The 24,633-nt window shown below is 44.5% G+C and overlaps 1 protein-coding gene across 3 annotated transcripts in view; it reads right to left on the bottom strand.

The window, feature by feature from the left end:
• LOC140479548 (rab GTPase-activating protein 1-like) overlaps positions 1-24,633 on the bottom strand; it is a 506,221-nt gene that overhangs the window by 148,649 nt on the left and 332,939 nt on the right. For all 3 annotated transcript variants that reach the window (XM_072573350.1, XM_072573351.1, XM_072573352.1), the window contains one exon: positions 9,411-9,524. In XM_072573350.1, the coding sequence (XP_072429451.1) occupies positions 9,411-9,524 (114 nt within the window). The remainder of the gene's footprint in view (positions 1-9,410; positions 9,525-24,633) is intronic.

Consider the following 24,633-nt stretch of genomic DNA (forward strand, 5'->3'; position numbering starts at 1 on the left):
CCACCCTTCACCTTAAATTTATGTCCCCTTGTAACACTCTGTTGTACCCGGGGAAAAAGTTTCTGACTGTCTACTCTATCTATTCCTCTGATCATCTTATAAACCTCTATCAAGTCACCCCTCATCCTTCGCCGTTCCAACGAGAAAAGGCCGAGAACTCTCAGCCTATCCTCGTACGACCTACTCTCCATTCCAGGCAACATCCTGGTAAATCTGCTCTGCACCCTCTCCAAAGCTTCCACATCTTTCCTAAAGTGAGGCGACCAGAACTGCACACAGTACTCCAACTGTGGCCTAACCAAAGTCCTGTACAGCTGCAACATCACTTCACGACTCTTGAATTCAATCCCTCTGCTAATGAACGATAATACTCCATAGGCCTTCTTACAAACTCTATCCACCTGAGTGGCAACCTTCAAAGATCTATGTACATAGAGCCCAAGATCCCTCTGTTCCTCCACCTGACTAAGAACCCTACCATTAACCCTGTATTCCGCATTCTTATTTGTTCTTCCAAAATGGTCAACCTCACACTTGGCAGGGTTGAACTCCATCTGCCACTCCTCAGCCCAGCTCTGCATCATATCTAAGTCCCTCTGCAGCCGACAACAGCCCTCCTCACTGTCCACAACTCCACCTATCTTCGTATCGTCTGCAAATTTACTGACCCACCCTTCGACTCCCTCATCTAAGTCATTAATAAAAATTACAAACAGCAGAGGACCCAGAACTGATCCCTGCGGAACTCCACTTGTAACTGGGCTCCAGGCTGAATATTTACCATCTACCACCACTCTCTGCCTTCGACCGGTTAGCCAGTTTTCTATCCAATTGGCCAAATTTCTTTCTATCCCATGCCTCCTGACTTTCCGCATAAGCCTACCATGGGGAACCTTATCAAATGCCTTACTAAAATCCATGTGCACTACATCCATTGCTCTACCCTCATCCACATGCTTGCTCACCTCCTCGAAGAATTCAATAAGACTTGTAAGGCAAGACCTTCCCTTCACAAATCCGTGCTGGCTGTCCCTAATCAAGCAGTGTCTTTCCAGGTACTCATAAATCCTATCCCTCAGTACCCTTTCCATTACTTTGCCTACCACAGAAGTAAGACTAACTGGCCTGTAATTCCCGGGGTTATCCCTATTTCCTTTTTTGAACAGGGGCACAACATTCGCTACTCTCCAGTCCCCTGGTACCACCCCCGTTGCCAATGAAGACGAGAAGATCATTGCCAACGGTACTGCAATTTCCTCTCTTGCTTCCCACATAATCCTAGGATATATCCCGTCAGGCCCGGGGGACTTGTCTATCCTCAACTTGTTCAAAATGTCCAACACATCTTCCTTCCTAACAATTATCTCTTCTAGCTTAACAGTCCGTTTCACACTCTCCTCTTCAACAATACGGTCCCTCTCGTTCGTAAATACTGAAGAGAAGTACTTGTTCAAGACCTCTCCTATCTCTTCCAACTCAATACACAGTCTCCCACAACTGTCCTTGATCGGACCTACCCTCATTCTCGTCATTCTCAGGTTTCTCACCTTGGGGTTATCCTTGATCCTATCTGCCAAGGATTTTTCATGCCCTCTCTTAGCTCTCCTAATCCCTTTCTTCAGCTCCCTCCTGGCTATCCTGTATCCCTCCAATGCTCCGTCTGAACCCTGTTTCCTCAACCTTATGTAAGCCTCCTTCTTCCTCTTTACTAGACATTCAACCTCCCTCGTCAACCAAGGCTCCCTCACACGACCATTTCTTTCCTGCCTGATAGGTACATACATATCAAGGACACGTCGTATCTGCTCCTTGAAAAAGTTCCACATTTCCACGACATCCTTCCCTGACAGCCTATGCTCCCAACGTATGCTCCTCAAATCCTGTCTTACAGCATCGTAATTTCCCTTCCCCCAATTGTAAAATCTACCTTGTTGTGCGCACCTATCTCTCTCCATAACCAAGGTGAAAGTCACAGAATTGTGGTCACCATCACCAAAATGTTCACCCACTAACAAGCCCACCACTTGTCCCGGTTCATTACCGAGTACCAAATCCAATATGGCCTCCCCTCTGGTTGGACACTCTACATACTGCGTTAGAAAAGCTTCCTGGACACACTGCACAAACACCGCCCCATCCAATCTACTTGATCTAAAGAGCTTCCAATCAATATTTGGGAAGTTGAAGTCGACCATGACTACGACCCTGTGGCTTCTGCACCTTTCCAAAATCTGTTTCCCAATCTGTTTCTCCACATCTCTGCTGCTATTGGGGGGCCTATAATAAACACCCAACAAGGTGACTGCACCTTTCCTATTTCTGACTTCAGCCCATACTACTCCAGAGGCAGATCGCCCTCAAACGTCCTTTCTGCAGCCGTTATACCATTTCTAATTAGCAATGCCACCCCCCCCTCCTTTTTTACCACCCTCCCTAATCTTACTGAAACATCTGTAACCAGGAACCTCCAACAGCCATTCCTGTCCCTCATCTATCCATGTTTCCGTGATGGCCACAACATCGTAGTCCCAGGTACCGATCCACGCCTTAAGTTCACCCACCTTATTTCTGATACTCCTTGCGTTGAAGTATACGCACTTGAGCCCATCTCCGTGTCCGCAAGTAGTCCCTGTCAGTGCTCCCTTCTCCACAGCCTCCCTACAGTCTTGGGCATCCTGACACACAGCTAGCTTACTTGCTGGACTACAAGTCCGGATCCCCTGCCAAATTAGTTTAAACCCCCCTGAAGAGTGCTAGCAAACCTACCCCCCAGGATATTGGTGCCCTTCTGGTTCAGGTGCAACCCGTCCTGTTTATACTGGTCCCACCTTCCCCAGAATGCAGTCCAATTGTCCAAATATCTGAAGCCCTCCCTCCTACACCATCCTTGCAGCCACGTGTTCAACTGCACTCTCTCCCTATTCTTTGCCTCACTGTCACGTGGCACCGGCAACAACCCAGAGATGACGACTCTGTCTGTCCTAGCTTTTAGCTTCCAGCCTAACTCCTTGAGCTCTTGAATGACCTCCCCACCCCTCTTCCTACCTATGTAGGAAGTGTACTGTGTGCAGTTCTGGTCGCCTCACTTTAGGAAAGATGTGGAAGCTTTGGAGAGGGTGCAGAGGAGATTTACCAGGATGTTGCCTGGAATGGAGAATAGGTTGTACGAGGATAGGTTGAGAGTGCTAGGCCTTTTCTCATTGGAACGGCGAAGGATGAGGGGTGACTTGATAGAGGTTTATAAGATGATCAGGGGAATAGATAGAGTAGACAGTCAGAGACTTTTTCCCCGGGTACAACAGAGTGTTACAAGGGGACATAAATTTAAGGTGAAGGATGGAAAGTATAGGGGGGATGTCAGGGGTAGGTTCTTTACCCAGAGAGTGGTGGGGGCATGGAATGCGCTGCCTGTGGGAGTGGCAGAGTCAGAATCATTGGTGACCTTTAAGCGGCAATTGGATAGGTACATGGATAGGTGTTCGGCACAACATCGTGGGCCGAAGGACCTGTTCGGTGCTGTATTGTTCTATGTTCTATCTCAAGAAAAGGATTTCATGGAAGGTCTACAAAATGGCTTTTGGAGCAGCTTGTGGTAGAGCCCAGTAGGGAACAGGCAATTCTGGATTTGGTGACGTATAATATGGCAGACTCGATTATAGAGCCCTAGAGGGCAGTGACCATAAACATGATAGAATTTATGGGAGAAGGTGGAATCAGGTGTAATGGTATTACAATCGAGTAAAGGTAATGACAAAGACATGAAGAAACAGTTGGCCAGGATTGACTGGAAGGAGAACCTAGCAGGGCAGATGGAGGAGTTGCAATGGCAGGAGTTTCTGGGGGATAATTCAGGAGGCATAGCAGAAATTCATGCCAAGGAAGCAGCAACATACTAAGGGGAGGACAATACAACTATGGCTGACAGGGGAAGTCAAGGAAAACATAAAAGCAAAAGAAAAAACATACAAAGTGGCAAAGGTTAGTGGGAATCTAGATGCTTTGGAAGCCTTTAAAAATCAGTAGAGGACATCTGAAAAAACAAAAAGGGGGGGAGGGGGGGAGGGAGTAGGTAAAATATGAGTGTAAGCTAGCTAGTAGTATAAAAGAAGATTGCAAGAGTTTTTTGAGATATAGAAAAGGTAAGAGAGAGGCCAAAGTGGACATTGGACCATTGGAAAATGAGACTACAGAAGTAGTAATGGGGAACAAAGGAAGGGCAGAGGAACTGAACAGATACAATCAGCCTTCACAGTGGAAGACACCAGCAAACCTTCAAGAGAGTCAGGGCACAGATGTGAGCATAGTGGCCATCGTTAAGGAGAAGGCACTGGGGAAGATAAAAGGTCTGAAGATGCATAAAATAGATGACACCTCAGGGTTGTGAAGGAGATAGCTGAGCAGATTGTGGAGCTATTTCTGGTCATCTTTCAGGAATCACTCAAGTCATAGAGGGTTCCAGAGGACAGGCAAATGGCTAATGTAACGCACCTGTTTAAGAAAGTAGGGAGGCAGAAGACGAGAAATTAATCGGCCAATTAGCTTGACCTCAGTTACTGGTAAGGTTTTAGGGTTCATTATTAGGGATGAGATTGCTTGGAAGAGCATGGTAAAATGGGGCGGAGTCAGCATGGCTTTGTCAAGGCAAGTCCATGTCTGACAAATCTGTCAAAATTCTTTGAGGAGATAATAAACAAGTTAGACAAAGGAGAGCCATAGGGCATGAGCTGTTTGAGTTTCCAGAAAGCCTTATGGGAGGCTGCTAAATAAGATAAGAGCCCATGGTGTTGGGGCAAGGTATTGACCTGGATAGAGGATTGGCTGACTGGCAGAAGGCAGAGACTGGGGAAAAAGGGATCTATGTCAGGATAGCAACCAGCAACGCGTAGAGTTCCACAGGGGTCAGTGTTGGGATCACACCTATTCACTTATACATTAACAATCTGCACGAAGGAACTAAGGGCATTGTTGCTAAATTTGCAGATGACACGAAGACAGATAGAGAGACTGGCAGTGTTGAGGAAGTGGGAAGGTTGCAGAAGAAATTGTCAAGCTAGGAGAGTGGACAAAGAAGTGGTACATGGAATAACTGTGGGAAAGTGTGAGGTTATGCACTTTAGTAGGAAGAATTGAAATGCAGACTATTTTTTAAATGGGGAAAGATTTCAGAAATCTGAAGCATAAAAGGACTTGGGAGTCCTTATTCAGGATTCTCTTAAGGTTAACATGCAGGTTTAGTTAGTGGTTAGGATAGGCAGGTGCAAGGTTATCATTCATCTCAACAGAGCTGGAATACAAGAGCAAGGATGTCATATGAGGAATGGTTGAGGATTCTGGAACTGTACTCAATCGAACTCAGAAGGATTGGGGAAGAGGGGGGTGGAATCTGGTTGTAACTTATAGAATACGGACAGGCCAGATAGAGTGGACACAGGGAAGATATTTCCACTAATAGAAGAGACAAAGACCCAAGGGCACAGCCTCAGAATGAAGGGATCACCCTTTGGAACTGAGATGAGGAGGAATTTCTTTAGTCTGAGGGTGGTGAATCTGTAGAACTCAATGCTGCAGAAGGCTGTGGAGATCAAGTAAATGAGTGTATTTATGACAATAATAGATTTATTCTTGATTGGTAAAGACATCAAGGGATATGGGGAAAAGTCAGGAGAATGGGGTTGAGAAATATATCAGCCATGATTGAATGACGGAGCAGACTTGTGGACCAAATGGCCTAATTCTGCTCCTATATTTTGTGGACTTATGGTTCAGAATAAAGGTGGCGCGATTACTTACGGAGTTCTTGTTTGTAGAATTGGGAGCAGAAACTGTGTACAACTCAGCACAATTAATAAACTTAAATTTTGATTGAAGTTCCATGAAATCCAAACCCTGAGAATGATGATACACAGAAAGACTAGTCCTTGGTTCTAATAACCTGAATATTCTTGGCTCCTGATGCCCATTTTATACAGAATTATGAAGCATTTTGGAATGTACTATTTGCCCAAACATATATGCGCCAATGTTTCTGCTTCACATGAGCTCCCACCCTCTCCATCTAATCCCATCAATACATCCTCCTTTTATCCTACATGTGCTTACCCAAGTCCCATTTAAATTCATTATCTGGTGAAGTTCCCAAGACCAGGAAATATCCCAGGGAACGATCCCATATTTTTTTGCCAATGTTAACAATGCAAGTATGTAACACAGACAAAAAAATTGCAGTGCCTTTATAGTCTGGATGAATTTCAGACCAGTGAGGTGAGTGGTTTATAAAAACAGGATGCATTCCCACTTATTTTAGTATTTTAATATTCTAGACCAGCTGCCTAGTCACCAAGAACACTTTGCTGATTTTAAGAATATAAATCATAGATTTTTCACGAGAAGTGACTGTTCCATGAATGTATAAACTTCAAGAATATATATATTTTCCAGTCTACATTCAATATTTTTCGATGAAATTCCCTACAGTATGGAAACAGGTCCTTCGGCCCAACAAGTCCACACTGACCTTCTGAAGAGTAACCCCCCCAGACCCATTCCCCATATTCACCCCTGGTTATGGGGCAATTTAGCATGGTCAATTCACCTAACCTGCACATCTTTGGATTGTGGTAGGAAACCCACGCAAACACTGGAAGAATATGCAAACTGCACACAGTCAGTCACCCAAGGCAGGAATTGAACCTGGGTCCCTGGCGCTGTGAGGCAGCAGTGCTAACCACTAAGTCATGAGCCACTGTGCCGCCCCATTGGAACCCAGCATTTTCACACGTTGTAGTTGTGCAGTACTATTCAGCTGCCATGTTAAGCGATTAACTTTCGTGAAAATGTAAGATAAATCTTTCGGGTTCCTCTATTCCCAAATGTTCACACTCTATTTCTTCCTGACAATATTGCTGTGCAGGTTAATGTGAATGTGACAGGCCAACTGACACCTCCTGGCCAGTCAGTGCAATGCTCCTAAAACAAGGAATGATTGCCTTATGGCATAACAATGGGAAATAAAAACAGAACATGGTGGATATGCTCAACAGGTCAGGAACTGTCTGTGAAGAGGCGGAGTGAGAGAGAGAAAAGAAGAGAGTGTGTTAGCATTTCAGGTCAATAACTTTTCATCAAGATTGGGAAAAGTTGGAAATATAGTAAGGTTGGACAAAAGAGACCAATATCCATGTGCTGAATCAAGCAGCGAATGACTTTGAGGCTTACAACAGGTTTACTGTAAATCTACAGTTTAGCACACCCAACAGTTTTCACCTCTCCACTCTGTTCCTTTTCTTGTCCAAAAATCAGCCTCCAGCCCCAAACCAGAGAAGAATCCAGCTTTTGTTTTAATCAACCTGTTCAGACATGTTATAACACAACTCGGAAGCAAGTGGGACTTGAACTGGAAAAGGTAGGTACAATACCACTGTGCAACAAGACCCTTCAGAACCCAGCTCTATTTTTTAACTTTGAAAAACTCATCATCGAATCACCCAATTAAAAAACTACACAACTAACAATGAACAAGCACTGCCCACCAGGGGACCTTATTTCTATTGGCTTTTGTTTTTAAGAAGCTGAGTTCTAGATATTTCTAACCAAGCTGTTCAGAGATGTTATTACACACTGCTGGATTAGGTGGGACTTGAATTCAGGCCTCCCAGGGACACTGCTACTGTACCTCAAGGAGAAATATGTGTATTTACTGTCCACTTTCAGTATCCACTTTATCTACCTGTGTAACCCTATACACACTACATAGAGAAACACAGAAGATATAATTGTACATAAGGCACAGATACAGTAAATACACACACAACAGTTCAATGATAGAAATCTGAAACGAAAACAGAAATTGCATTGGAGCAGAGCTAGTGCATCAAGTCCAGTGACCCTTCTTCAGAAGTGATAGCTAGGGAAAGGTGGCCGAAGACAGGGGATTAGAGGGGAGGAAGGAGCAAGTGGATAGGTGGAGATGTAGTCCGGAAACAAAGAACGACAGTTAGGGAGACAAAGGGATGGATAATGGTGAGGCAGGAAGAAAGAAAAACTGCTAGTGGGCACGAAAAGCAGCCCACGTGACGCCAGGTCCTGGGGTGTGGGGTGGGGAAAGGACATGGAAGGAGGTGTTCAGGCCTTAAAATTATTGAACTGGATATTCAGTCCTGAGGGCTGCAGGGACCTTAAAAGGAAAATGAGATGGTGTCCTTCCAGCTTGCAGTGAGTCTCACTGGAGCACTGCTGCAAGCCCGAGAAAGAGATGTTGACCAGGGAACATGGAGGAGCATTGAAGTGGCAGACAACTGGAAGCTCAGGGTCATTTTTACAAACAGATTGTAGGTGTTCCACAAAGCGGTCACCCAGTCTGCATTTCATCTTCCCAATGTACAGGAGACCACATTGAGAACAGCCAATACAATAGACTAGATTGAGTGAAGTGCAGGTAAATTGCTGCTTCACCTGGAAGGTGTGTCTGAGGTCTTGGATAGTGAAGAAGAAGGAGGTAAACTGGCAGAGTTATGTGCTCTGCAATTGCATGGAAAGGTGCATTAGGACTTGAGGAGGTGTGGGCCACAGTGTCCCAGAAGTAACAGTCCCTGCGGAATGTTGGTAAGGGAGGGGCGGGAAATTATGTTTCTGCTGGTGGAATCCCATTGGATATGGCATAAATTGTGTTGCATAATGCTTTGGATGCAGATACTGGAGAGGTAGACAGTGAGGATTAAATGGACCCTATTAGCGTTTTGGGAGGGGAGAGAAGGGGTGACTACAGAAGTGTGGGAGCTGAGGAAAAAGATGGACATTTCTGAGGCCCCTCTGCAAAAGGTAGATCGTCAGAAAAGATGCAACGGAGAGAGAGAAACTGGGCGAATAGGATAGAGCCTTTAAAGGAAGCAGGGCTGAGGATGTAACAGGAAGATTGTAATTCCACACATCGCCAATACACAGACACAGGCACAGGCACAAAAACAACGTCATACTGTACATTGTTCACAAATGCAGGGACTGTCAATTCTACACATAGCACCTTCACACAAAAACAAGGAACAGTGTAATTCTATACATAGCTCCTTCACACGCAGTGCAATTCTAAACACAATCAACATTTGACACAAACACAGGGGCTGAGAGTTTCAATGCACAGCCCAAATAAACACATCCACACAAAAAAACATATCTGCTGCTGAACTGCAAGTATAAAGGCTTTCAATCTACATCATTAGTTAATTTAAAATAATGTCTGAACATATTTTACACTAAGTAATTACACTTCTTCAAACAGTCGATGAAGAAAAGCAGATATAGCTTTTGGACCAGTTAGGAATTATGTACAGCACAAAGTGGGTCAATGCACTGGGTTTCCATGCCATAGTTACCTGCAACCGTATCTCCATCAGAAGCAAATTGTAATAACCTACCTTACAGATCTTGTACAATGAATCTTGTCCATCCCCCTCAGTGTCCTTGAAATAATCGTGGGCTGGGAAAGTCCGATTAATATCACGGGTAATGACGTTTTCCTGAATGGAATCCTGTATGAAGAATAGAAATAAAGTAAACATTGTGCGATTTACAATAAGAAATAAGCATGATTAACAGAGAGTATATGCACTATGCACAGTTTTTAACATATTACTCAAAAATCTTGTGGAGCACTGTTCAAGGAATCCTTTCATTGTTTGCTGTCTCTTCATTTTGACACCATGTCCTGTGTTCAGCCCTTTTACCCCACAACATCTCTTTTTTCCACTCAGTCTGACCTTCATTGGATCTCTAGAATCTCAAAATCCCAACAGTGCGGAAAGAGGCCATTCAGCCCATCACGTCTGCACCAACTGTCTGAAGAGCATCCCACCCAGACCCACCCTCCAGACCTATTCCTGCATTTCCCACAGCAAGTCCACCTAATCTATACATCCCTGGACAATTTGAGCAATTTCCCATGGCCAATCCAATTAACCTGCACATTCCTGGACATAATGGGGCATTTTAGCATGGCACGGTGGCACAGTGGTAAGCACTGCTGCCTCACGGCACCAGAGACCCGGGTTCAATTCCTGCCTCAGGCGACTGACTGTGTGGAGTTTGCACATTCTCCCCGTGTCTGCATGGGTTTCCTCCAGTGCTCCGGTTTCCTCCCACAGTCCAAAGATGTGCAGGTCAGGTGAATTGGCCATGCTAAATTGCCCATAGTGTTAGGTAAGGGGTAAATGTAGGGGTATGGGTCTGGGTGGGTTGCTCTTCAGAGGGTCGGTGTGGCCTTTTTGGGTCGAAGGGCCTGTTTCCACACTGTAAGTAATCTAATCTAATCTAATCTAATACACCTAATCTGCACATCTTTGGACTTTGGGAGGAAACTGCAGCACCTAGAGGAATCTCATGCGGATACGGGAAGAATGTGCAAACTCCACATAGTCAGCCACCCAAAGGTGGAATTGAACCCGGGTCCTTGGCACTGAGAGACAGCAGCAGCTAACCACTGAGTCACCCTTATACCTTCCAATATCACTCAATCTTACCTGAGCATTTCTTCACCCATGTCTTTTTGTAATGACCTTACAATCAACAGTTTGTATTGTTTTCAATCTTTCTCTGTCTACCCCTCTAATCCAGGCCTGTCCATGGGATGGCCTGAGGACCACAGTGCGACTTGTCAAAGGCTGCTAGCTGGACTGCGATCAGTGTCCTGACTACAGATGGAAGTCTGTGCAGGAGATGCTGCTTTAATCAAAGGCAGGTTCTTACTCTTGAGTTTATCAGCAGCAAACATGGGAGAGAAGCGGACACTGATTGAAGAAGCAGTGAGTTGTGACAGCAAGTGGCTTCATGAAGCCTGCGCAGTGGGAGGTGGAGTGGAAATAATGAAGTTTGCTAGGTGAGGGGAAAGACAAGGCTGCACATCATCGTCATCTGGCAGGAGTCGGGGAAAGAGGCTTAGAGTCATGAAAAGACCTGGCTGCTATCCTCTACAGGCTTCCTGAAGTATTGGTTAAATCTAACTCCTTACCTCAGGCCCAATTCCTCACCTACTTCCCTAGCAACCAGGGCTTGGGGCTTAGTCTGTATGTTTAACTCTACTCCAAAACTGGAAAGGCCCAAAAACAAAAGGTTTCAGGAGTTGGCACTGCTATTTTTACTGGCCGTTTCTATTAATTAGTTAATTAAATTGCCAGATTTACTGCTTTGAAAATCAAAGAAACAACAACCCAAGTTTAGTCCATGGCCAAACCTTACATTGCTGAAAATTCACAATGGAGCAAACCCCCCAACCAATGGAGTGAAAAAATGAAAAGTGGTCCAACATACCAAAAGGTAGGACAAGCATGATCTACTTCATCTTTCAAAATCTCTGCATTCCTCATTCTGTCGCTCTTCCTAATCTCTCCCACATCCTGAATTCTCTCAGTCCCCAATACTTCCTGTCTCTATTCCTAATCCACACTGCTTCCAGTGTCTCCCAATCCCCTGTCTGATTCCTGCTGTCCTGCGTCTCCCATTCCCCATGTCCAATTCCCTCTGCCCTCAATTGCTCCCTTTCCCAAGTCTGATTCCCTCTGTCCCTAATCTCTCCCATTCCCCTGTCTGATTCTCTCTGTCCCCAATCTCTCCCACTCCCTATCCAATTGCCTCTGTCCCCAATCTCTCCCAGTCCCTGTCTGATTCCCACTCCCAATCACTGTCTGATCTGTTGTCCCTAATATCTCCCGCTCTCCGTCCCCACTTTTTATTTCACTTGTTCATCGGATGCGGTTATCATTGGCTGAGGCAGCATTTATTGCCTGTACCAAATGCCCTACAAAGGATGGTGATGACATATCTTATTGAATCACTACAGTCTTTAGGTCATTGCCTGGCTCTGTGTGGGATGAGAAATATTTGCCATTTATCAGCTCAAAGCTGAATATTGTCCAGGTCTTACAGCGTTTCGGATACGTGTGCAGCTTTTGTTCTGTTTGCAAGAGACCGCCAGGATTTTGACCCAGCAAAACTGTGAAATATTTCCAGGCCAGGATAGCAAGCGGCTTTGAGGTAGTGTTCCCATGTATCCACTGCCCGTGTCCTTCGAGATAGAAGTGATCATGGGTTAGAAGATGCTGGACCTTTGGAAAATTCAGGCTGGGAGCTGACATTTGACCCTGCAAATATATTATATGAATATGCAGAGAAAATCTAAAGCAGTAAATTCTGCCCCAAATTTTTGTATTTAAATTTTAAAACTCGTGATTATTCTCTCACACCAACGGGTGGAGCTCCACACACAAGAAGCCACATGGAATTAGCAGCTGGTGGGACTGGGGAAGAGAACAGCAGGTAGACCTCAACGTTCATCTGTTAACTCGTGTTCAAGCTGCAGATACTGGGACCACAGCAAAACTGCACACAGGTCAGAGCGGATGTTTTACAAAGTGCAAATTCAAATGTACTGCGCTGACAGAGTGAGATCTATAGTCAAAGAATTAAATGAAATTTGAAAAAGAACATCGAACAAATTTATGCCATGCACAGTATAATGAGGATCTCACCTCAACTGTTCCCACGAAGATTAGACGCCATTGCATGGAATTGAGCAGCACAGAAAAGAGGCCACTCAACCAACAAGTGCAAACTATTCCATAATCTCTTCACTATGTTCCACACTCAACTACAGTCTGACTAAAGCTGCCGTTATTCAATTCCCTATTGAACGTATTAGTCGGATTCATATTTTTACCAGCTCTGGTACTGGAGGAGGGGAAGCAGGTTGAATGACGGGCACATCACTGCTGACTCTGCTTGAATTCCTGCCTCTCCGCAAGAGTGAGACCAGGGCCTCGTCAATACGAAAATGGTGCGTACGCTAAAGTCAGTAGTCACATGTTAACACAACTAGGTGAACTGATATATTCGGGCAGCGGCTAAACCGGAAACGCTACATGTGAAGTGTCTCCTACCTGTCCTCCTCCTCTAACCAAAAACAAAACACTCTGTGGGGAGGGTTGGTAAGGTAAAGATTTTTTTCAACCCTTCTGGCAATTTAGAGCCGAAGGGATGGAAGCTAGGGCAGTCACGTGCTCCTCTTGCAGGATGTGGGAGGTAAGGGTCACCACTAGCGTGCCCGCTGACTTCACCTATGAGAAGTGCAGCCAATTCCAGCTCCTCACAGACCGCGTTAGGGAACTGGAGCTAGAGGTGATCATTCAGGAGGCTGAGGAGGTGACAGAGAGGAGTTGTAGGGAGGTAGTTCACACCTAAGTTACAGGATAAAGGTAGCTGGGTGGCCGTCAAAAGAGGAAAAGGGCACAGGCAGTCACAGTGCAGTCATCCCTGTAGCTGTTCCCCTCAATAATAAGCATACCGCTTTGGATACTGATGGGGGGGGGGGGAGGGAAGTGACCTACCAGGGGAAAGCCAGGTCTTAAGCACTGAGCCTCGCTCTGAGGTTCAAATGGGAAGGGGGTAGAATAGGACAGCGATAGTCATAGGGAATTCAGTAGTGGTCGCAAATGAGACTTCTGAATGGTATGTTGCCTCCCGGGTGCCAAAGACAGGGATGTCTCGGATTGAGTTTACAGGATTTGTGGTACACATTGGTATCAATGACATAGCTAGGAAAAAGGATGAAGATCTGACAAGTGAATATAGGGAATTAGGTCGGAAACTAAAGGCAGGACAAGCAGAGTAGTAATCTCAGGATTGCTACCGGTGTCACAGACTAGTGAAGCTAGTCTAGTGAACAGGGAGCGAGTGCAGCTGAAGACATGGCTGCATGGCTGGTGTAGGAGACAGAGCTTCAGATGTGGATCATTGGGATACCTTCTGGGGAAGGGGGGACCTATACAAGGAGGGTAGATTGCGCCTGAACTGGAGGGGCGCCAATATCCTGGGCAGGAGGTTTGCTAGAGCTCTTCAGGAGGGTTTAAACTAGTTTAACAGGGGGATGGGAACCGGAGCTCCAGATCAGAGGATATGGTAGTTGGTGAACAGGCAGATACAGCGTGCAGAGAGTCTGTGAGGAAGGACAGACAGTTGATACGGCAAAGTTGCAGTCAGTGTGATGGGTTGAAGTGTATCGATTTTAATGCAAGACGTGACAGGACGAAGGGTGATGAACTTAGAGCATGGATCAGTACTTGGAGCTACGAAGTTGTGGCCATGACGGAGACTTGGATATCACAGAGGCAGGAATGGTTGTTGGACATTCCAGGGTTTAGAGGTTTCAAAAGGTATAGGGAGGGAGGTAAAAGAGATGGAGGAGTGGCATTACTAATTAGGGAGAGTATCACAGCTGCAGAAAGGAAGGTCATCGAGGAGGGTTAGTCTACAGAGTCAGTATGGGTGGAAGTCAGAAACAGGAAAAGAGCAGTCACTTTATTCGGAGTTTTCTATCAATTTCCAATAGCAACAGAGATACATGGAGGAGCAGGTTGGGAGGAAGAGTTGGGAAAGGTGCAGTGGAACAGGTTTGTTGTCATGGGTGACTTCAACTTCCGTAATATTGATTGGAACTTCCTTACTGCAAATAGTTTGGATGGAGCAGATTTTGTTGGTGTGTCCAGGAAGGATTCCTGACTCAAAATATAGATAGGCCGACTACAGGGGAGGCCATATTGGATTTGGTGCTTGGCAATGAACCAGGTCAGGTGACAGATCTCACAATGGGAGAGCATTTCCGTGAAATTGATCATAACTCCATGACCTTTACTATAGTCAAGGACAGGGATAGAAGCAGATGGTGTGGGAAAGTATTTAATTGTGGGAGGGGGAATTACAATGCTATTGGGCAGGAACTGTACAGCATAAATTGGGAGCAGATATTCTCGGGGAAATGCACGACAGAAACGTGGAGGTTATTTTGGGAGCACTTGCTGCAAGTGCTGGATAGGTCTGTCCCACTGAGGCAAGGTAGGCATGGTAGGGTGAAAGAACCTTGGGAGACAAGGGATGTGGAGCATCTAGTCAACAGGAAGAAGGAAGCTTACTTAGGGTTGAGAGAGCAAGGATCAGATAGGGCTCCGGAGGATTACAAGGTAGTCAGGAAGGAACTGAAGAATGGACTTAGGAGAGCAAGGAGGAGGCATGAAAAAGCCGTGGTGACTATGATTAAGAAAAGCCCTAAGGTGTTCTACACTTATGCGAGGAACAAGAGGATGGCCAGAGTGAGGGTAGGACCAATCAGGGATAGTGTCGGGAACTTGTGCCTGGAGTTGGAGGTGGTAGGGGAGGCCCTTAAATGAATACTTTGCTTCAGTGTTCTATAGTGAGAGGAAAGTTGTTTGTGATGACAGCGTGAAACAGGCTGATAGGTTTGAATAGATTGATGTTAAGGAGGAGGATGATCTGGAAATTTTGAAAATCATTAGGATAGATAAGTTCCTTGGGCCAGACAGGATATACCCAAGAATACTGCAGGAAGTGAGGGAAGAGATTGCTGTGCCTTTGGTAATGGTCTTTGCATCCTCACTGCCCACTGGAGTAGTGCCAAACGATTGGAGGGTGGCAAATGTCATTTCCCTGTTCAAGAAACAGAATAGGGATAATCCTAGGAATTACAGACCAGTCAGTCTTACATCAGTGGTGGGCAGAGTTTTGGAGAGGATTCTGAGAGACAGGATTTATGATATTTGAAAAAGCATAGCTTAATTAGAGATAGTATGGCTTTGTGATTGGACTATGGTCATGCCTCACAAGCCTTAACAAATTCTTTGAGGATGTGACAAAACAGATTGATGAAAGTAGAGCAGTGGATGTGGAGAATATGGATTTTAGCAAGGCATTTGACAAGTTTCCCCATGGTAGGCTCATTCAGAAAGTGAGGAAGCATGGGGAAATTTGGCTGTCTGGATACAGAATTGGGTGGTAGTAGATGGAAAGTACCCAGCCTGGAGCTCGGAGACCTGTGATATTGCACAGGCATCTGTTCTGCAATCTCTGCTGCTCGTGATTGTTATAAATGACTTGGATGAGGAAGTCGAATGGTGGGTTAGTAAGTTTGCTGATGACAGGAAGGTGGGAGGTGTGGTGGATAGTGTGGAGGGCTGTTGAAGGTTGCAACGGGACATTGACAGGATTCAGAGCTGGGCTGATAAGTGGAAGATGAAGTTCAACCTGGAAAAGTGTGAAGTGATTCATTTTGGAAGGTCGGATTTGAATGCAGATTAAAGATAGGATTTTTGGCAGTGTGGAGGAACAGAGGGATCTTGGGGTCCACATTCATAGATTCCTCAAAATTGCCACTCAAGTTGTTAGGGTTGTTAAGAAGGCATATGGTGTGCTGGCTGTCATCAGCAGGGGGAGTGAGTTTTAGAGCTGCAAGGTTATGCTGCAGCTCTATAAAACTCTGATTAGACCACATTTGGAATATTGTATCCAGTTCTGCTTGCCTCATTATAGGAAAGGTATGGAAGCTTTAGAGAGGGTGCAGAGGAGATTTACCAGGATGCTGCCTGGACTGGAGGGCATGTCTTATGAAGAAAGGTTGAGGGAGCTAGGGCTTTTCTCATTGGAGCGAAGAAGGATGAGAGGTGACTTGATATAGAGGTGTACAAGTTGATGACAGGCAGAGATAGAGTGGATAGCCAGAGACTTTTTCCCAGGGCAGAAATGGCTATCATGAGGAGCCATAACTTTAAGGTGACTGGAGACAGGTTTAAGGGAGATGTCAGAGATAGGTTATTTACACAGAGAGTGGTGGGTGTTTGGAATGCACTGCCAGCGGTGGGAGGACAGTCAGATACATAAGGGACATTTAATTGACTCTTGGAAAGGCATAAGAATGACAGCAAATGTAGGGTCTCTGTAGGTTAGTTTAATCTGAGAGTAGGATAAAAGGTGGCATAATATCGAGGGCTGAAAGGCCTGTAGTGTGCTGTACTGTTCTATGTTTCAGAACCTAGTGCGCCCAGAGACTGAGAAGGCTATAGTCAGAATGGGCGGCACGGTGGCACAGTGGTTAGCACTGCTGCCTCACAGCGCCAGAGACCCGGGTTCAATTCCCGCCTCAGGCGACTGACTGTGTGGAGTTTTGCACATTCTCCCCGTGTCTGCGTGGGTTTCCTCCGGGTGCTCCGGTTTCCTCCCACAGTCCAAAAATGTGCAGCTTTGGTGAATTGACCATGCTAAATTGTCCGTAGTGTTGGGTGAAGGGGTAAATGTAGGAGTATGGGTCTGGGTGGTATACGCTTCGGCGGGTCGGTGTGGACTTGTTGGGCCGAAGGGCCTGTTTCCACACTGTAAGTAATCTAATCTAATTCATAGGAACATGTTTGGCACTTGCTTGTGAACCTAAAGATCCCGCAGCATTTCCAATGCCCCCTCGAGGAAAACCAATGTCTGTCACGTACCAGGCTGCCATTGACACTGCCTCACCATTTACCCCAGTCACAACAATTTCAATCCCTCTTTATCCTGCTTCCCGTCTCTGGGAGTCTCTCAGACGCATCACCCCGGTCAGCCTCAGGTGGGAAACACTGAGATCTCTACAGTCACAGTGGTTAATCGTGTCTTTGAGAGAGGTCAGTGGTCAGTTGTGTCTGTACAAGAGGTCGGTGGTCAGTCATGTCTGTAAATGAGGTCAATGGTCAGTTGTGTCCATAAAAGGGGTCAGTGATGTCTGTACAAGAGATCAGTGGTCAGTCGTGTCTGTATACGGGATCAGTGGTCAGTCATATCTGCACAACAGGTCAGTGGTCAGTTGTGTCTACACGAGAGTTAAGTGGCTAGTCAAGTCCAAATCAGGGGTCAGTGGGGGGGTCAGTCATGTCTGTACAGTGGGTCAGTGGTCAGTTGTGCCTGTAAGGTGGAAGATGGTGTCTGTATGAAACGTCAAGGGTTTCAGAGCCTTTAAGAGTTAGTGAGAATGGGATCTGTGACTTTTTATCAAGTCAACGTCCAATCACAAAGAAGATTATCTCCTGAGTAGGCAGAGAGTTCAACCACATTTCAGAGTACACACCGTCCAGACTCTACCCTATAAAGCTCAGAGTGTCCAATTTAAGCTTATTTAATGAGCACTGACGAAGATCTCTGCTATTAGCGCATTAATTTTCCAATTACTTTAATGAGCTATCATAACATCAGCACAGTCACTGTTAAGCTGACAGGGATCTCAGATGGAAAGCTTCTGGCAAGCTCGTTTTAATGAATCTACAATTACTTGGCCTTTGTAAATGGATTAGTAAGGCAGCTTGGCACACAGTGAAAATATCATCACTTGGTAAACAGGACCCACATATTTTGCCGGTGATGTGGGGCTAAGGCATTTCACCTGCAGAAAATCACCTGTGGCAAATATGCCTCCCCAGCCGAGAGAAAGAGGAAGTATCACTGGAGTGCGCACACCAAAAGGAGACACACAACACAGGGAGAATGAGGGTGGTGTATCACAGATTCAGGAATGGATCCCGCAAGAGAAACATTCCGAAGCCCAGACATGCCACAATGGCTTCCTCCAGTACTGCATAAACTATCAGTGTATCTACACAACAAGTAAAGCTCAAATTTGGGAAGTTAGAAAAAAATTTATCTGTGTAACGATTTGGAGATGCCGGTGTACAAAGTTAAAAATCACACAACACCAGGTTATAGTCTAACAGGTTTATTTGGAAGCACACTAGCTTTCAGAGTGTCGCTCCTTCATCAGGTGGTTGTAGAGTATACAATTGTAAGACACAGAATTTATCGCAAAAGTTTACAGTGTGATGTAACTGAAATTATACATTGAAAAATACCTTGATTGTTGTTGAGTCTCTCATCTGTTAGAATGGCCATGATAGTTTCACTTCTTTCACATGTAAACCACAAAACTTTTTTATAGAAAAGTGACATCCTCAGGTTAGAACTGTAACAATTAGTGTTAGCCCCCTGTGTTCCCTGTTTGTGCTATAACGTTTAGACTGATTCTAATCTGAAAAGTGAGTTAACAGAGTCTTACATGGATTCATGCAGTTTTTGAACAAAGTTGCAGTTTACTTGCAGAATTACATTGTACTCTGCTCAAAAATTGCATGAATCCATGTCAGATTCTGTTAACTCACTTTTTAGATTAGAATCAGTCTAAACATTATGGCACAGACAGGTAACACAGGGAGCTAACACCTTCAACATCTTAACATCTTATCTGGGCTGACACCAATTGTTACAGTTAACCTGAGAATGTAACTTAAACAAACTTTTGTGGTTTACATGTGAAAGAAGTGAAACTATCATGGCCATTCTAACAGATGAGAGACTCAGCAAACAATCAAGCTATTTTTCAATGTATAATTTCAGTTACATCACACTGTAAACTTTTGCTATAAATTCTGTGCCTTACAATTGTATCCTCCACAACCACCTGATGAAGGAGAGGTGCTCCGAAAGCTAGTGCTTCCAATTAAACCTGTTGGACTATAACCCGGTGTTGTGTGATTTTTATTTGTGTCACAGTACACTCACCATCATGGGCTACATTGCCACTCTCTCAGATGTTACACATGGCAACAAACTACAGAATCCAGATCTCAGCTGCATATGTGACTGGAAGTGACAGGAAACTTCTGTGTTAACGAGCCTAATCTGCAGGTCAACAGGATTGCTTCAGTTGCCCTGCAAGACACTGTGGTTTGGGAAGTCTCACCAGCATATGATATGGAAAATAAAGAACATGAAAGCGTGGGAAGGGTTAAAGCATGAAGACCACTGGCAATCTGTGGTCTGTGGAAGGCAGGATGGGATAAGAATAGTGGAATGCTCTTACACCAATTAACAGAGTAAGGTTAAGACTGAAAGGTCATTATGGCGAGATGAGATAGCACAAGTAATAAAGCAAGTTTCTCTATGAAGGATCATTGTGACAAGATTGGGACAATAAATATTTGTGACATGATATTAAAATATCTAATTAATAGTTAGTAGAGTCAGCTTGTAACCGAAGACTATTATAATAGATGGAATAGCTAAATATCTATCATGACAGGTTAGTCTGGAATGGAAGATCACTGCAACAGAGTTAGCAATAAATATCTAACCGTGACATTAGATTAACATTAAGTAGAATGTACAACTAAAGAGATAATGGGAGCTAACATCACTGACTTATTGCGTAGCTGGAGCGAGGTACTTTGATTAATATAGTTGGACATGCTGATAAGCTAACAGAAGCATGATCAAAAAAATAAACATCCACGGACCCTGAGGATTGTGGGCATTCGGGAAACTGCTTTCTCAGTGTCACGGTTTTTTGTTTGCAAATAAAATACCTACTTCTTGAAGAACCCTCTACGTCTCCTGGTGATTCTCTATATTTTCTCCACGACAATAACAGATTTACAGTCAGATGTAAGAGGGGACACACAACAAATAATAGCAAGCCCGGTGTAAGCTGGAGGATGTATCTTAATTAAAGGTTCAGAGAATATCATAGTCCATATCGTAAAATGGAGAGTCCGCCACTGTTGTATCAAATGGCAAATACCCATATTCAAACAAATTTTAAATCTCTCAATTTTGTGAATGGTTCAATGTGGAATGCAGATGTGTGGGATTAAGCTGAGGAATATTGATGTTAGGCAGGAAAGGACCTGAATTTATATGGCGCCTTTGATGACAACATAATGATCAAACGGCTTTGTAGTCAATCAATCAAGTACTTTTGATTGAAGCCAGGTCAAAGGTTGCTTGGGCAGCAAGTATTCTAAAACTGGCAAGATTAGCATGGCCCTTGTGCAACGTGGACAACAAATTTGTGAAGCATATTTAGAACGAGGATCTTGTGGCAGGGTGGTAGTGTCCTCCACCTTGAGGAGGAAATAAAGAACAGTACAGCAGAGGAATAGGCCATTCGACTCACCATGCCTGCGCCAATACACGATCCTTTCTAAAATTAAAGACCTTTTGCTTCTACACGATCTGTATCCCTCTATTTCCTGCACCTGTCACGATTCCTTTCAAACACTGTTATTGTATCTGCTTCTACCACCTCCTCTGGCAGCGCACTTCATCCTCTTGGTGAAAACCTTGCCCCTCACACTCCCTTTAAACTTTCCCCTTTTTGCTTAACGGTCTGCAGAGGCACTTGGATGGGTGGGCAATGATTCAGTTGTCATTCTCCACACAGGTATCAACCAAAAAAGTGAGAAAGAGGAAAGAGGTTCTGCTGATAGAATATGAGCAGCTAGGGACTCATTTAAAAAGGTAATAATGTACGAATTATTGAGCAAAGTGGCATAGGATCAACAAGATTAAAGGGGTAAACACGTGGCTCAAGGATTGACTGTATTATTGAGTAGATTGAGAAGGCTTAGAATTAAATATTTTTCTTGTTTGAAAAGTGAAGACATCTGGAGAAAAACCTTTCCACATAGCAAGTGGTTTTGATATGGAATGCGCTGTGTCTGTGGTTCAGGCATGTTCGGCACGGTGGCACAGTGGTTTGCACTGCTGCCTCACAGCGCCAAAGACCCGGGTTCAATTCCCACCTCAGGCGACTCTGTGTGGAGTTTGCACATTCTCCCCGTGTCTGTGTGGGTTTCCTCTGGGTGCTCCGGTTTCCTCCCACAATCCAAAGATGTGCAGGCTAGGTGAATTGGCCATGCTAAGTTGCCCGTAGTGTTAGGTGAAGGGGTAAATGTAGGGGAATGGATCTGGATGGGTTGCGCTTCGGTGGGTCGGTGTGGTCTTGTTGGGCCAAAGGGCCTGTTTCCACACTGTAAGTAATCTAATCTAGATTTAAGACAGGGATAGCTGGTTCTTGATTAGGAAGGGTATCAAGGGTTACAGGAGAATGGGATTGAGAAACGTATCAGCCGTGATCGAATGGTGGAGAAATATAGATGGGCTGAATGGCCTAATTCTGTTCCTATATCTTAAGACAAAATCAAATTTTACAACAAGGTGGACATAGGAGCTATGTAGTTAGATAATGAACGGCTTCATCCACAGGTAGGTTTTCGGGAGTCTCTTAAAGCTGAAAAGAGTGGCATAGAGAGGCTGAGAAGCATAAAAAGGGAATTCCAGTATTGGACACTGAAGACATGCCAAAAATGATGAAGCAATTAAAATTGGGCATGCTAAAGAGACTAGAGTAAAATGAGTGGAGAGAGTTGAGAGGTAGGATGAAATTACAGAGATAGGGAGAAAGTAAAGATATTGAGAGAAAACCACAGTAAAAATTTTAAAATCAAAGCAGTGCTTAACAGGAGCCAATTAAGGTCTGTGAGCAGAGGGAACGATTGAATGAATGAAACATGATGTGAGTTAGCATATGAAGACAGTGTTTTGTACGAGCATGCATTTATGGAAGGTGGGACATTCTTCTCAGGAGCACATGGAAATAGACAACTTAGAGAAAACAAGAATTTCAGCCTCACCAGCAAAGCATTTCCAGCATCTGCAGTCTTTTGCCGTATCGGTTCGGGGAGAATGTGTGAGCGGTTAAAGGAAGGCGTGAGGATGGAAAGTGTGAAAGACAACATTGCATGGCACAGGAAGATTGCAGAGAAAAATGAAATGACCCCAGAGGTGCAGACCATCAGACAGGCAACATATTTGACATTTCAGTGAGCTGATCGAAGTGGTGAAGCCTTTCAATTGGCCAAAGTAGCACAGACATTGAGAACAAAATAAAACAGAGTATCCTTCTCCTTCCTGGTCTCTGATGATTGAATATGTTTGAATTCTGAATGAGGTTAGAGCCAGTTTGAGCCTAATATCCAGTAACAATCCAAGGGCACAAGGTCAAAGCTGAAGAATGCTTTTTGCTGCTAGCTACAGCTCAGTCAGGAATTGGCATTCTCACCTCTGAGATAGCAGGCTGTGAGTTTGCACCCCCACTCCCTAGGTTCAAATATATAATCGAGCCCTATGTTTCAGAGTGGTGCTGAGGGAGTGCAGCACTGCTTGCCTTTCCCAACAGACATTTAACTGATGCCTTCTCCGCCTTCCGAGGCAAACGTAAGAGATCTCACACTGTTTGAAAATACCCAGGGGAATCCTCCTGACTGGTATTTATTTACCTTGCCAGCAACATCGAGAAGCAGGTTATTATGTATTGTAGCACACGCATCGTGCAAGTAGCTGTCATGCTTCCCACATTTCAGCCGTGACCAAACACAAAATACTCAATTGACTAGGAATTTGGGGTATGCTGAATTAATGAAAGGGAATGTACAAAATACAGGGTTATCTTGCTCTTTACTTGGAGAAGGTATCTGAAGTTTCTGGCTCTGGTACAGTTGATGAAAAGGCAGGGGAAAACCCAGATAAAGGAGCTCTGCCGTGAGAGAAGAGGCAGCATCTATGTTCAATCATGCAGAGATTAAACTTCATGCAAGTGATAGGTTTATGTGTTACTGAGTTAATGAGTCAAAGTGATAGATTATCACTGTCACATTCCTCAAACCGCAATCCAGCTCATCTATTTCAAATGCACTCAAGGAAGGCATTTCTGCCAAACTAGCACAAATTGCATTTCAATTCCCTTGGGCTTTAAGTAAAGAAGGTTTGAAAGAGGATGCTGGAAGGGGCAAATCACAAAGAGGGAGACCCAGACCAAATGCCATTCATCCACCCACCCACCCCCTCCCCTTTCACTGGCTCATTCAGAGAAACGGCCATGTTCCAGAAAAGGTTGCACATTTGATATTTACGCTCGCTGGACTAGGGTCAGCAACATACACAGAAACAGCCAACTTGAAAAACAAACCCGTTTTGAGTTGAACACGTTATAATGTGGTAAAAACAATGACTGCAGGTGCTGGAAACCAGATTCTGGATTAGTGGTGCTGGAAGAGCACAGCAGTTCAGGCAGCATCCAAATAGCTTTGTGGCCAGCCAGGCAAATAAATGATACCCAGCCATCAAAACAAAACACAACCTTTCCAACATGTACATGTTCACACAAAACATTCATTTTTTTATGCAGTACGCAGTAAGCTAGCCCCTTTAAAGATATAATGCACAGAATTCTAAAGCACAGAAAGAAGCCATTCAGGTCCATTGATCTATTGCATTGTTTGTACTTTACACAAGCATCCTCAGTCATTAAGGATGAAATCAATGATAAGAGAGAACTTTATTGGTCATACTAATATAAGAAAGACTGTCGAGGCAGTTATGTATAATCTCATACAACCATTCTAGATAGGTGGAGGCGGTATCTGTGGGAGAACGTTACAGTAATAGTTTCATAATTCATGTTTGATTTGAAGTAAAATCAAATAATGATAGATCAAGAGTGGCACAGTGGCTTAGTGGTTAGCACTGCTGCCTCACAGCGCCAGGGATCCAAGTTCGATTCCAGCCCTCAGGCAACGGTCTGTGTGGAATTCGCACATTCTCCCCGCATCTGTGTGGATTTCCTTCGGTGGTCCATTTTCCTCCCACAGTTCAAAGTTAATCAGGTAGGTGACATGGCCATGCTAAATTGTCCATAGTGTTCAGGAATGTGTAGGTTAGGGGCATTATTAAGGGGAAGTGTAGAGTAATAGGGTGGAGCAATGGATCTGGGTCGGTTACTCTTCAGAGGGTCGGTGTGGACTTGTTGGGCCAAATGGCCTGTTTCCACACTGCAGGGATACTATGATTCTATAAGAGCAAACATTTTAAATTGTGGAAAGATAGAATTTAGTAAGCCAGGATGAAATTTGCCAAGACTGGAACCAGCGTCTCAATGGGAAATCAGTGTCT

This window comes from Chiloscyllium punctatum, chromosome 7 (assembly GCF_047496795.1).
Source record: "Chiloscyllium punctatum isolate Juve2018m chromosome 7, sChiPun1.3, whole genome shotgun sequence".
NCBI lineage: Eukaryota > Metazoa > Chordata > Chondrichthyes > Orectolobiformes > Hemiscylliidae > Chiloscyllium > Chiloscyllium punctatum.